Source organism: Pelodiscus sinensis, chromosome 5 (assembly GCF_052426305.1).
Source record: "Pelodiscus sinensis isolate ZL-2025 chromosome 5, ASM5242630v1, whole genome shotgun sequence".
Classification (NCBI taxonomy): Eukaryota; Metazoa; Chordata; order Testudines; family Trionychidae; genus Pelodiscus; species Pelodiscus sinensis.
The window spans coordinates 55,868,949-55,882,335 of record NC_143056.1 but is presented as its reverse complement, the minus strand read 5'-3'; the positions used below and the strand labels follow the sequence as shown (position 1 = coordinate 55,882,335).

General features: G+C 38.9%; 1 protein-coding gene across 3 annotated transcripts in view; it reads left to right on the top strand.

Moving 5' to 3' along the window:
* DPH6 (diphthamine biosynthesis 6) overlaps positions 1 to 13,387 on the top strand; it is a 349,028-nt gene that overhangs the window by 146,222 nt on the left and 189,419 nt on the right. For all 3 annotated transcript variants that reach the window (XM_075927014.2, XM_075927013.2, XM_075927012.2), the window contains 2 exons: positions 9,949 to 10,099; positions 11,871 to 12,002. In XM_075927014.2, coding sequence (XP_075783129.1) covers positions 9,949 to 10,099; positions 11,871 to 12,002 — 283 coding nt within the window. The remainder of the gene's footprint in view (positions 1 to 9,948; positions 10,100 to 11,870; positions 12,003 to 13,387) is intronic.

The window sequence follows — 13,387 nt, the reverse complement described above, 5'->3', positions numbered from 1 at the left end:
GATGTACACCGGAGACTTGTAAACTAGCAGTTTATAACATGTCTGCTAAGAGCCTGCATCAAGAATTTGGCTATTGATGTATGTAATGTATTTTCTTTAACAGTCTTACTCTCTACCTTTTCTTTCTTTTATTAATAAACCTTTAGATGTTAGATTATAAAGGATTGGCCCAGCGTGATTTTGTGGGTATGATTTAAATTGTAAATTGGCCTGGGACTGTGGCTGATTCTTTGGAGGATCTGTTCGGAAATGGTGAGATCGGGTTTTATAACCTGTGTAAGGTCCGGGGGTGACTGTGGCACAGGGAAAGCTGGGGTACCTGAGGGGTTTTGCTCATAAGGCTTCCTGCTGGCCAGATTGGCAACTGAAGTACTCTGTGGGACTGGTTTGTGGCCTATTTGGGAAAGGTCTCCAGTCGAGAGCTGTAAGTAGCCCTGGTTTTGAGCAACTCACCCTGAACTGATGCCCTCAGTGGTACCCAGACCCGGCCCAATCTGTCACAGCTGGTTTTTAAGTTAGCTCTTCCCGGCCACCTGTTCACACTCCCCTCCCCCCTTACTACCACTGATACAAAGGCAGCGGGGGAGGAGGGATGCGTGTAGTCAACAAGATTAATCAATAAGCCTAGGCTTATCAGTTAATTGTGTAGTTGTCTACACAATGACATCCCTAGTTTGAATTTGATCCAGGTGGTAGAGAGCTAAAATTGTTACTGTGAAATAGTGATGATGTTTGTCACATTCCTAGTAGGAACATGTCCATATTACAAAAGATAACATGATAAATAGCACCAGTTGGTGTCCTTGTTTATAATAAGCCAAGGATTGAATGTAAACTGAAGTTTGCTTTCACTTCTAGCAATGGTCTCTCCAGATTAGGACTCAGGCATATGGAGCACTATGGGGAATCTTGTAGGGTTGTTGCCAGTGCTGGACAAATTCTGTGACAACAGAGGATTTCAGCCTCAAAAACTGTGAAGAGGATGTCTTCCACAAGCACCCAAATTCACTTACAGGAAAAAAGGTCCTTGAAACCTAAAGAGTTTTGTGCTATCTGGTTGGAGGAAGATACTGGTTTTGTGTATCAGACCTTGGACAAATTGCTGAATCTCTCTGTACTCTATCTTAAATCATGAGTAAAAAGGGCATAATGCTAGTGTAAACCAGCCTAGAAATGCCTTTGCATGCTGAAAGCATGCTAAAATGTCAGGTGAAAGGGCAATTACCTTATTAAGTTATAGTGTCTAATGAATAACAAGGGACAAAACCTAATGACATGTACCACTGGAAAAAAGAGAATCATGCCATTTTGTGTTCAACAGTTTTCTCTAATCCTGATGACTCTCATTATCTGAAACTTTAAGTCACATCCTTTTTATAACATCTTCCAACCACCTTTATTTGTCTCCTAATTTTATCGGCTGATTTCATAAGCAATTCTTGTTTTTATGTTCAAACACAGAAAAAATTGCCCAATGAAATGAAGTGGAGAAAATGTTAGGCTATGAGGGAAGAGAAAGGTCTCTAAGTCTACTTACCAGTATTAGGATGTTGTAGGGGAGACACTTCGCAAATCCACAGGCGTGATCCGGTGGTTTGGCGGACTAGATTGAGCTCACGAAGGCCTGACCTAGTTGAATTTGGAAATTGGACCTGCTTATTGCCACAACAGCATGGGATTCTGATAGCCTCTCAGGTTGAGAATCACAGCTGAAGTATAAATCTTAATTTTTCTATGTCTACAGTAATATGAATGAAAGAATTGAATAAAATAGGTGATACTCAAATTTTAAGTCTAAAGTCATAACTTGTGCAGATCCTAGACAATTGATTGTAAAATGAATATTTTGTTCCCTCAGTTCCAGTGTGTCTGCACCAGTTGAGCAGGATTGTTTACCTGCATCCAGTAACACAATTTATAGTAGTATCTGCTATCTCTTAAGATGATTGTCACCCAGAGCTGGAAGAAAGAATAATGTGGGAACAATTCTTCCCATAGTAGGCAGTAGAAAGAAGAAAGGTGGGTGATTATTTATCAGCCTCTAATAGAAAGTGGTAAGTTTGTCTACTGTGTTTTTACTTGAAAGGTGGCATGCTGGCCAGTAAACCAACCAGTCTACCTCTGTAAACTATGTATGTACCCACCCTCAGTAGAAAGGTTGTATTCAAATGCAGACATGTTCTAATACTTTTATGACTGTGTAAAAGTACTAGTCAGTCTTTCTAGTGAGTCAGTTTGAGGATTACTTTAAAATATTTGTAAATGCTAGGAAATGTGTCTGAGCAAAGTTGTCGTGCCTTATGTATTAAAGAAGTACAATCCTACATGTGAGATTTAACTACATCTAAAATAAAGCATTTCTGTCTAGTTTCTTAGAGCATGACATTTTTGGCTAATCTCCTTTTGATCATGTTTCATTTTCAATAATACTTTGAAAATGCTGGGAAAAAAAGCTTTATTTGCACACTGTGCTTTTAAAACATTGCCTAATCCATGAGACTTCGTCAGCTTGGATTCAGACAATCAATGGCAGGTGTAAGGGAATGGAAAACAGGAAAATCCAATTTATATCCCTGGAATGCAGTGTACTTATTTCCTATTTGGCCCTCCATTTGGAGAATCTGCCACTTGTGAATTTCATGTCCTTTCCCTCAGCATACCCATTTTTTTCTTCACATCATAAAAACATAACTGACTGGCTATAGGTAAGCTTTCAAAATTTTTCTTACAAATGAAGTGGAAGTTCTTTTCAGTGTACACTAATTTATCTTAAAAGCTTAGAGAGCACATTATTTATCTTCTGTCGTGCTGCTTGGAATTGCCCACAACCATGAGGGCATACCTTAGGGCAGACTGTAAAAAAAAAAAGGGCAAACACCCAAAACTGTTGGTGTGTTCTATAATTAGCTTTTATCAAGCCAGTAACTAGAGTGTGCTTCTGAAATTCTGTAACAAGAGTCACAGACTGTCCCCGAAACTTTTCAGTTTCTCTTGCCACCCAGACCAACTGAATTTAATTATAAATGGTCACTTATGCCTAAAACCATACCACAATCAGATTGCTTCCAGTCTCAAGAGACCTATCTCTTAGGCTCAGATTGGTTGGTAACCGAGATTTTATACCAAAAACATCTCCAGCCAACCATGTAATAAATCTCAAGGTTTATTAACTAGGAAAAAAGAAATGAGATATTTACAGGTTAAAGCAAGCAAACAAATACATACCAATGAGTTACCCTGTAAATCCAAAGAGTGACAGAGTTGTAGAGATCGGTCAACGCAAAGTGTCTTTCAGGGTGGACCTAGGAGGCAGCCCCTAGGAATCTTTGGCTTCTCTTCAGAATCTTTGACCCTTCAGAGTTTGAACAGCTAAAAGGTTGGAAATATTTCCTGTGGGTTTGTTTTATTTCCTTCCAAGCCCACAGGATGGGCACCTAGCTTGGTGGATTGGTAAGACCATTATCCAATTCGGGATGTATGCGACTAGTCGACTAGTAGACAAGCAAATGCTTATTGAATAGTTGTGTAGTCACTTCTCCCCACCTTGCTGCCTCTATCAGAGAGAGGCAGTAAGTGGGGAGCAGAAGCTGGTGCTGGCGGAAACTTGCAGGGCTCTTACACATTTCAAAAGCAGAAGCACCACAGGCAGCATGGGGTGAGGAGAGACTCTGTGGTGCCCCTCCTTACTGCGTCTATGAGAGGCAGCAAGTGGGGGTCAGGAGCAGGTGCTGGGGGGGAGTTGGCTTAAAAGCTGGTTTCCCCCAGCATTGTCTCCAGGTGCCACCTGCCCCTCCCCCCCAACTGCCTCTATCAGAGGCAGTGGAGTGGGGGATAGTGGATGCTACTGTGAAGCAGCACCTGTCCGCAAGGTCCCAGCAGGGGGCTGGGCCCTCTGTATACAGGGGCTATTGCTGCCTGCCAACCAACCCTTATTCACTGCCAGCCTTGGCTGCCGTGAACAGAGGCTTGTGCCAGAGCAGTCTGTGATCATGGCAGCCAGGGCCAAATGCCACAAACAGAGGCTACCCCAGCATCAGCCCCTGTTTGCGGCAGACACGGCTGTCTGCAAACAGGGGCTACTGGACTCAGCGTGAGCCAGGATCAAGCATTCCCAGCTCACGCTGATTGCTGCACTTCTGCATTTTAAATGTAGTAAGAGCCCAGTGACTCTTAACTGCATTTAAAATGCAGAGCTGCAGCGTGTGTTGCTCCGGAGCTGGCAGGAGCTGGGACTGCTCAGTCCTGGCTCGAGTCGGCTCCTGGTGCTTCCCCCGCTGCAGCTCTGCAGAGTGGTGCTTATTGACTAGATAATCGCATTTTAACATCCTTATAACAGTCCTTTCTATTGCACTAATCCTTAACATCCCATGTGATTTTGATAGTCTTCTGGATGCGCTGGAGTGACAGGGAGAAATGATTCCTGGGCCTGCATTCATAAGTTCAGAACAAACATTTTCACAGTTCCCAAGTAAAACTTACATATTTTCTTACATCATAAAATACATACATAGAAGTGAGATTAACACATGCAGCAGTTTACAAACATGAGTCTGAACACTAAATACATTCTTATAAGACTAATGTCTGCTTTGAGCAAAACTAATATACAGGTGACCTATGGGGTTTCCAGCTATGAGATTATCTGTTCTTCTCTAGGTCCTGCAACCTGAGTAAGAGCTGGCATCTGGCTTGCTAGCATACAATATTCTCTCTATTTCATTACATCCCAAAACTGCTTTCTTTCTCCAATAAAAGAAACTACATGTCTGGGCCCCCTGCTCGCTCTGCTCACCAACCACCCTTGACTGCCAGGCAGCCAACTAAGGGTTTCTACCTAGAAACCTTTATGCATGTGCTTGACTTTGGAACACTTACACATGTGCTCAACCATTGGAGTACCTTGTCAAGTGTTTCATCATCACTCAAAATTTTAAAATCAAGTTTGAGTGATACAGCTATGTTCTAATTCAACCAGGAATTTAATTCAGGGACGTCCTATAGTCTGTATTATGCAGATCAGACTAGATTTTCATGTTGGTTTCTTCTGTCTTTATAAACACTGAATCTAGTAGTATAATCTATTGATATAACTGTGCTAATGACCTATCTCAGTACGGCAACTTATGAGAATATAGTGAAGCAAAAACATAAGTGTTTGCAGGCACAGAGCCAAAAATTAGACTGTCATGCCATAAAGAATGAGGAAAGGAATGTAACCAATATTACTTATGTGAAAGAGCATGTGTATTGTTTTGTGATGATAAAGATCCTTTTTTTTTTCATTTTTAAATGGACAAACACAGAAGTGAGTATCATCTGAAGAATGTTATTCCCTTTTGGCATTCTCGTCATCCTCTCTTTCAAGTTTCAACATCCTAAGCAGATTAGTTTCTCTGTAGGCAGTAATGGCAAGGCAGTGTTTGTACTAGCTCTGAAAACAGCAACTAAAGAGGATCTGACAGCTCTGCCTATGCTGGCATTGAGCCATAGCATAAGATAGTGCCAGGTCCCACACCTAATGCTTCTGCTGAAGCCTGCACCTGTGCTGGTGTTGATACTGATTGATTTCCTGTATTGTTGGAGTACTCCAGGATTCTGTCTTGAAAAAGCATTGCCATTTATCCTAAACCTTGAAATCAACAAGACTGCATAAGTGTTTGTGCAGGCCTTTGTGTATTCACAGTAAAATCAGACAGTTCCTACAGGTCGACAGTAATTTCTAAAAGGAATGCCAATGAACAGGTGTTTGTGTAAGTGTATTGAATTATATTCAGTATAGATGTTGATTGGACTATAATATAGACACATGCGTGCACACACACATAATATAGCCTTATTGATACTAATGTATTTAGCAAAGAAAGAAGACAATGGTGAGAGTGACATAGGTTTTATTTGGCATAAGTTTGGAATGTTTTTATTATTCACAAATATCAGAGTCACAAGAGAATGCTGTGAGTGATTCTGAGCAAATACGGTTATAATCTTCATACCACACCATGCCATCATGAATTATGTGCACGATACTTCTTTTGCAGAAAGGGTGTTACGTTATTTACTAAAAGTGTATGCTACTGAGAGTTACTAAAACACATTTGGTACTGATTTTATATACCTTCACTTACAAAATGTCTTTGTATCGCAAATTTAACCACACAAGATTTAGAAGCAGAAGAAAATTGTAACAAACCTTTCATAAACACCTACAAGAATTTTTACGATAAGGTGGTGACTTTAAAGAAGCTAGTTCATCATCTACAAAGGCTATAAACAAAGGTATATCGTTGCAAAGAGTGAAATCATTCTATTCTAATTATATTTTCATAGCCATGATGGATCGTCAAACCTCTTATTGGCTCTTTTTGTGCAGAAATTCAACATTTTTGGAAGAAAAGGGAGAGGAAGTATTGTGACAAATTGTTTTGGAACAACAGCATGATATTGGCACCTGTATTTTGTTGATTGTGTACACGCTTATATAGGGGGTAGAAAGAAGGGGCACAATCAGATGATCGAGGTAATGTTCAGCACTGGCTAGTTTCATAGCTACACTGTTTTAGCCTGCTTTCATTGTGGTTACAATGTTAAATGCTTGTTTAATGATGTATGCCATTTTAAAATTAATCAAGAGAAAGCAACTTTAAATTAATGCAAAACTATTTGCATGCTAGCAGCAAAAGTAATATCTTTCACTATTTGGTTGCATTGCACAGCTTATAGACAAGTGTGAAAGGGACATAGTTTGAATAATGGAATATCACACTGCTTCCCTGTGGTTTCTCATGGAGGGGCGATCTGGTTTGATAATTCCTTACATGTTATTTGAAAATCCTACCCCTTAATTTTTTAGACATATTTAAGGGATTGTGGCTCTTATACAGCCCTATAGGCAGCAGCAAAACGGAACTACCCACAGAAATAGTAGAATATGTTCAATTAATGGAAAATTATATGGATGCTGTTGGTTGGTAATATTTTGTAATATATGTAATGTTTGGAGTGCATATGATGTTTGTACTTAGCTACAGCATTTATCTTTCCGCTGTTAGGTTACATTCAGTTGACTTGTTTTAATGTACAGTTGGCTCACATAAAATAGACTATTGCCCTGAGTTTTACACCTTTCTAGGTGGAACGAATAAAATGAAGTCCAATCAAAGAGCATCAGCTCCTCTTAGAGCATAGTTTTAGTGTTTGCAGTTCTTGCTAAATTCCCCCTGAGCCTTTTTAGAGACAGCAAGGCTCAGGTTTCTCCCCTAGGTAATGACCTTTTTGTAATTTAACCTTTCCTGAGAATTTCCAAACATACTGCTTTCACTTAGCTGGATCCTTTTACTCCCCAGTAGAGTCAGACATTTATGTAAATGTCAGGTTCTCAATGCAGACTTTTGACCCAAGCCACTTTGTGTGTTTGGAGGTGGGGAGAATGGATTGGTAAGGATCGGCCCCATAACTTAGAAGAGAGAACTTTAATACTGGAATCATCTATAACCTAGGGGCTTAGAGAGGCTTTTTTAGGAGAGAGAAAAAATACAAAAAGGAAATTATTTTGCTAGTTATGATGACCTAAATATTCAAAAGTGACTACTGATTTTTGGAGTGTCTGCTTTGGATGCCAAACTTTAGACAACTTGAAGGGGCCAGATGTTCAAAGGTGAGACACACAGAGCCAATTTTAGGTTAACACAGTAATCTTAATTCTGGCATTTACAAGTTTTGAGTGCTTCACTGTACAACATAAATTTGATTATATGTACTTTGATATATGTTTTTCTATATATAGTGTGCAATTTGTCTGCATGCTTACAGCATATTTTTACCAGGTTCTAATTCCTGCTAGCAGACTGCAGAATTGTTCATATTGTTTTTGTATTCCTTTTTTATCTTGCTTTATTCTGCTTTATCCTCATTTTGTAGATTTAGTGTGTAATAAAAATGCAATAATGTACATAGTTGCATGAGTTGCACACTGTTGGAAAAAATCATTTAAAATTATGGGCCATTGAGCAGCAAATGAATTAATAGCATATGGAGGTAATGCTTATAGTAAGGCTATGGACAAAATTCTACCCTAGCTCGGCAATGGAGAGGAGCAGTATTAGCCAAGTCAAGTCTACAGAAGTCATCATGCCATGTAGAACAGGGCGTCTCAGGAGGGCTTGGTTAAAAACATAGCATACAATAGTTCTTATTGTTTCTCAAAAAATGAAAACCATGCACACTTTTTCTCCACATCCAGTATTTGCTGTTGAAAGCAGAGTGCATGAAGGTGTGCCTTGGGGCCTGGTCATGACCCTAAACCAACTAATTATGCCTCCTCGGGTCTAAGGATACATTAGTTAGGGTATCCATCACAATGTTCAGGAGAGTGCTTTTTACGTGAAGGTATGGGAGTAGGCACTTTGCATTTTTTCCCCTTTCTGGTTTACTGAGCAACAAAAGGAAATTTACCCTTAGGGACTGTCTACACTGCAGCTAAAAACCCATGTCTGACCTGGGGCAGTTGATTTGGGTTTGTGGGGCCATTTAATTGCAGTGCATACATTTGTGCTTAGGTTGGAGCACTACAATTAAACAATGTCAGCTGGCATAGGCCAGCCATAGGTTTTTAACTGCAGCATAGGCAAACCTATATACATTCTGGAAGATGCAGATCTCCATGGATCTACTCCAACTGCTGTGAATTTTAATAGGGGTTGATGATGTTTGTGGATTTACTAGATCAGTCCAATTAGTATGATGATTTGCAATAAGTTTATGGAGCATGGGGGAAATCCAGGAAAACTGAAAGAAAACTACATTTTCTGCAAATATTTTAAAAGGATAATTATAGACCTGTCACCCTGATACTGATCGTGGGCAAGATGGTGAAGTCAAGATGAGACTTGGTTAATAACGAATTAAAAGAGGGTCTCTTCAATCTAGCAGAGAGGTACACTTTGAAACTCTCTAAACTGGGACTCTCTGGTCCTGGAACGTCCATGACAGGACCATGGGTCTTCCATGACTAGGGTTCTGGTAGAGGGCTGGGGGCTCGCAGGGCAGTGGGCTGCAAGCATCGAACTGCCAGTGGGGCCAGGAGCCCAGTGTGAAGCTGCGGGGCTGCCGAGTGGGGCCAGAAGGTGGGTGCATGGGCGCAAGGCTGCCTGGAGGGACCGGGAAGCCTAGGTGGGGTAGGGGAAACTATCTAGCGACCAGGCCATGGCTGGGGGGAAGCAATGGTTGGGGGGGGAAGGGGCAGAAATGACCTCCCCTGGTCTAACAAAAACCATCAGCAGGGACCAGTCAGGTCCTGATGGTGCCAGACCAGGGCAGTCCTACCTGCATACCACAATCCAATGGTTGGAAGTTGAAGCTAGTCCAATTAAAACTGGAAATAAGGTATATGTGTTGTATTATGAGAGTGATCACCCACTGGAATAGCGTAAGAAGGTTTCTGGTGGATTCTCTATCATCAGCAATATTTTAATTTTTTTGTTCCTTAAAAAAAAAAAAAAAGCTTTAGGAATGGTTTTAGAGAAGTTCTGTGGCCTATCCAGGAGATCAGGTTAGATTGTGACTATAGTCCTTCCTGGCTTTGGAATATCTGAATCTCTTGTTTCTAGTGAAGTGTACTGCATAATGATATTATAGCTTTTATTTATTACAGTACTGTCTTGTCTCCATTACCTTGAATATTATCACTCTCTACTTTTGTTGTTTTACATTACTAAATCTGTGTTGGTTCCATAATTCACATCAGCAATAGCAATACCATATATGTGGTCCAGATAATAATGAATCCAATTCCCTTTCCTCCATTATTTGTCCTAAGATTAAATTTCCTTTTAGCTGTAATATTCTTTGTTATAAAGATTTTTAGGGGTTTTTTTAAAGTAAAAACTTGACAGTTTACCACAGCCAAGCACAATATTTGCTTCCTTATGTCAGAATATTTGTTTCAACCAGGTGGAATCCTCAGACAAATTTATGATCAGTAGCTGTTGTTGCAAGGTGAACTGTGCTGAGGATAGTATTCAGTCTGCATCTGAAGAAGATGGGCCAAAGAAAAGCCCTCCTATCATATGGAAATCATTGGAACATAATTCTCTGCAATACAGTGAGTTTTGTATACCTCTTTCTCATTAGGAGAGAAAGTCATATTTATTTCATATACTCTTGTGGAACGTAATATTAAACATTATTACAAAAATCCTGTTGTGGGTGAAGGTTTGTAATCTTATTGCTGTCCAGATATTCTGAAGAAAAGATGTGTCTGGGATGAGGAGCTTTTTGTTTGCACAGAGAGATCATCTTGGGTGATCATATATAGACTTATGTGTTTGAGATTAATTCTAGGACTGATGCTGCTTCTTCAAAGGGTATCTCTTGTCAGTTTTTTATAAGAGAAAAATGCTAAATTTTAACAACACTGGCTCTGTCCATGTAATTTTATCTGCTTTATATTTTAGCCTTCCATTAATTGGATTGGAGAAAAGGTTATGATGGCTTAAAAAAAATCACAAACATTCCCTCCCTCTAGTCCCTGCACTTTTAAAAACATAAAATAACAGCCTGCCATGCCTCAGTTTTCAGTGTACCAGAAATCCCTTATGTACTTTCTCTTGTGGCTGGAATGCAAGAGTGATACTATTACAGCTTTCTTTCCCATCAAACTACTTTCCCAAATTTATTTGCTGTCCACACAGCTTCCTGTGCTCAGAAGTCACTTCAGGACTGTTATATCTGGAGGCGATTGACTCAGATTTATGCATGGGTGAATTCATACATGTAATTCTCATTAGTATTAATGGGCAGTATAAACTACCCATGTGACTTCCTCCTTGATGACATGTCCATGCCTTCTATCATTTGAACTGAAATGCTCTGAATCTTACTTATCTGAATTACAGCCTGTTCCTACAAACAGTTACTTCTGCAAGGAGCTGCATTCACTTGAATAAAAGCAATGGTACTATACACAGAGTCCTGTGCGGATACAGTATTTGTATCTACATCTGATGCACCATCTGCCAGTATAGTCCATGGATATAGATATCCACAGAGCAGGGCTCTAACTATATATGCAGGAGATTGCAGATTCATACCCTTAGGCTAGAGTTCTGAGACAAGAGACTTCGGGTAAACTTTGGGGACAAGAGACTTCGGGGCTAAAATCCTAGCCCCATTAACATGAGTGGTAAAACTCCCATTAAATTCAATAGAGCCAGAATTTCACCCTTCATCTTCCTCTATGGTATAGAGCATCATGTACATTTTATAAATAAATAATAACTCTACCTTGCATTAATAAGAATATACAGCCAATGCAATACTACATGGGAGAATGTTGTATTCAAGTAAGATGCAAAAAAAATCGTCCCCCTGATTAATATTCTTAGTTTAAAAGAAATATTCTTAGATTAAAAAGTTCAGAAGTCGCATTTACAAATTGATAGTTTGACTAGTGAGTGCCTAGCAGCCTACATTTTCATAGATATTTGGGCATCGGATATTGTGGCTAGAGGCTTTATGGGAATTTGAAAAGGGTCCCGGCAAGTTAGGCATCTAACTCCCATTGGTTAGGCATTGTAGTTAATAAAATTGCAAGATGTACAAATAATACTTCAGCTCCAACAATTTGTAAGAAATGTGTTCTGGAGAAAATCTGTGGGAGAAGATTTGCCAGGTCCTGTTTGGTAGTGTTGATGATTTCAAGTGTACTTTTGATACTTTGTTATATTTTACTGTCTAAATCATTTTCAAAATGATCTAATAATCTGTAATTTTGCTCCCTGAGCATAAACAATAGTTTAAAAGATTTTTTTGATAAAACTTAAACTGATATCTGTTGTCTTTGTAATCAGATCGATTTTCTTTCATTTGTTGAGGTAAGCCATTAGAAAATTCTGGAAAATCACTAAGTGGTTACCAGTGGGTTTCAGGCATTGCTGCCCGCTTCCTTCAATTAGAAGAAAGAAGTATTCAAGAAGCAGCTCAGGAGGCCTTCTCTTCCCTCCAAGGTAGTTTATTAATCCAAGCTGTTATTTATCATGAAAAGGGTTGTTGTTTTTTAAATATAGTGAAAAAGTAAAGAGCTGAAATATTTTTATATTTCAATAACTTTAATTTCTATGATTGTAAACTTACCATTTGAGGCTTGCTTTGAGTTGGCATCATGCTGTGAAGACAGCTAACTTTAATATTTACTGTTGAAATATGCACAGAGTTTGAAGACTCTAAAAAGTAAAGATGGGGGATGATAAACTCAGTATTTCAGAATTATTTCCAAAATATTCTTAACAATTTTGTGGAAGACAACTCTATCATTTTATATAATGGAATATATGTATTATATATATCTATCTCTTTTCAGATACGGTGTTTTCCATAGCCTGTCTGTGAACATATGTTGTAGGAGATGCTGGCTGTGTGGTGAAGCTTTTGTTAACATAATAATTTTAAATTAAGTTTTTAGAAAGCTGTTGCTCTTGTACATTTTGGCATCTAGGATTAGGTCAGGAGCAGTAAATCTCATTTATGTACTTAATGCAAAGGGAAAATTGCTGTCTTGGGAATCATGGAAGCCACATTCCTTGCTATCACACTCTTACAAGATATTGACATATAAAACAAAATGTTCCCATTTTGTTTATCAGGTTTTTTTGTATTTTAAACTTTAAATAAATAATGTTTATGCAGGCTTCTTTTTCATTCATAAAAATGAAATTCATTCTTAGTGACTGCTTGGGTAGGCTTGTATTCTTGTTCACAAATTCTTGTGATATATTAGCCCATAAAATCTTTACATTTGGCTTGTGCAGCTGAATTCATGACTGAATACAAAATGATGAAGAAGCTTTAGCATTTTTAGAAAGCACAGAAGTCATGCTTTCTAGATGGGTTTTCAGCTAGTTTTTAACAGCCTGAAAATCAGCAAAGAGTGTAATCAAACTTGTAGTTAAAGGCGCTAGTGTTTCGTGTAAATCTTTTGGGTATAATCTGTAAATTGAAGCAAAGGGGCTCTATAACATTTTCTTTGGTTCTCATTTTATTTGTGTGGATATCTGCCAATCTAAACATTATATATTTTTGCCTTACCATCCATCAGAAGTTTTTTAAAAAACCCTACTTATTGTGTCATTGACTAGTTGAGTAGCCTATTGCTTTCAGCATGTATTTACTGTATTAGCTGTATTGTTTTCCATTTCTGGCAAAATAGTAGTTTTTTGATTCTTGGTAGTAAATGTCAGTGCTCATGTTTCCTGTGGGGTTTTTGCCTTTTCGTGTGGAGGGTGGGGAAAGCTGAGTGAATTATGATCCTGTCATCTGAAGAAACCACAATGTTTCTTTGCCAAATTTTTCTGAGGGCTAAAGTGATCATCTGCAGGTATTGCATGAGCCTTTT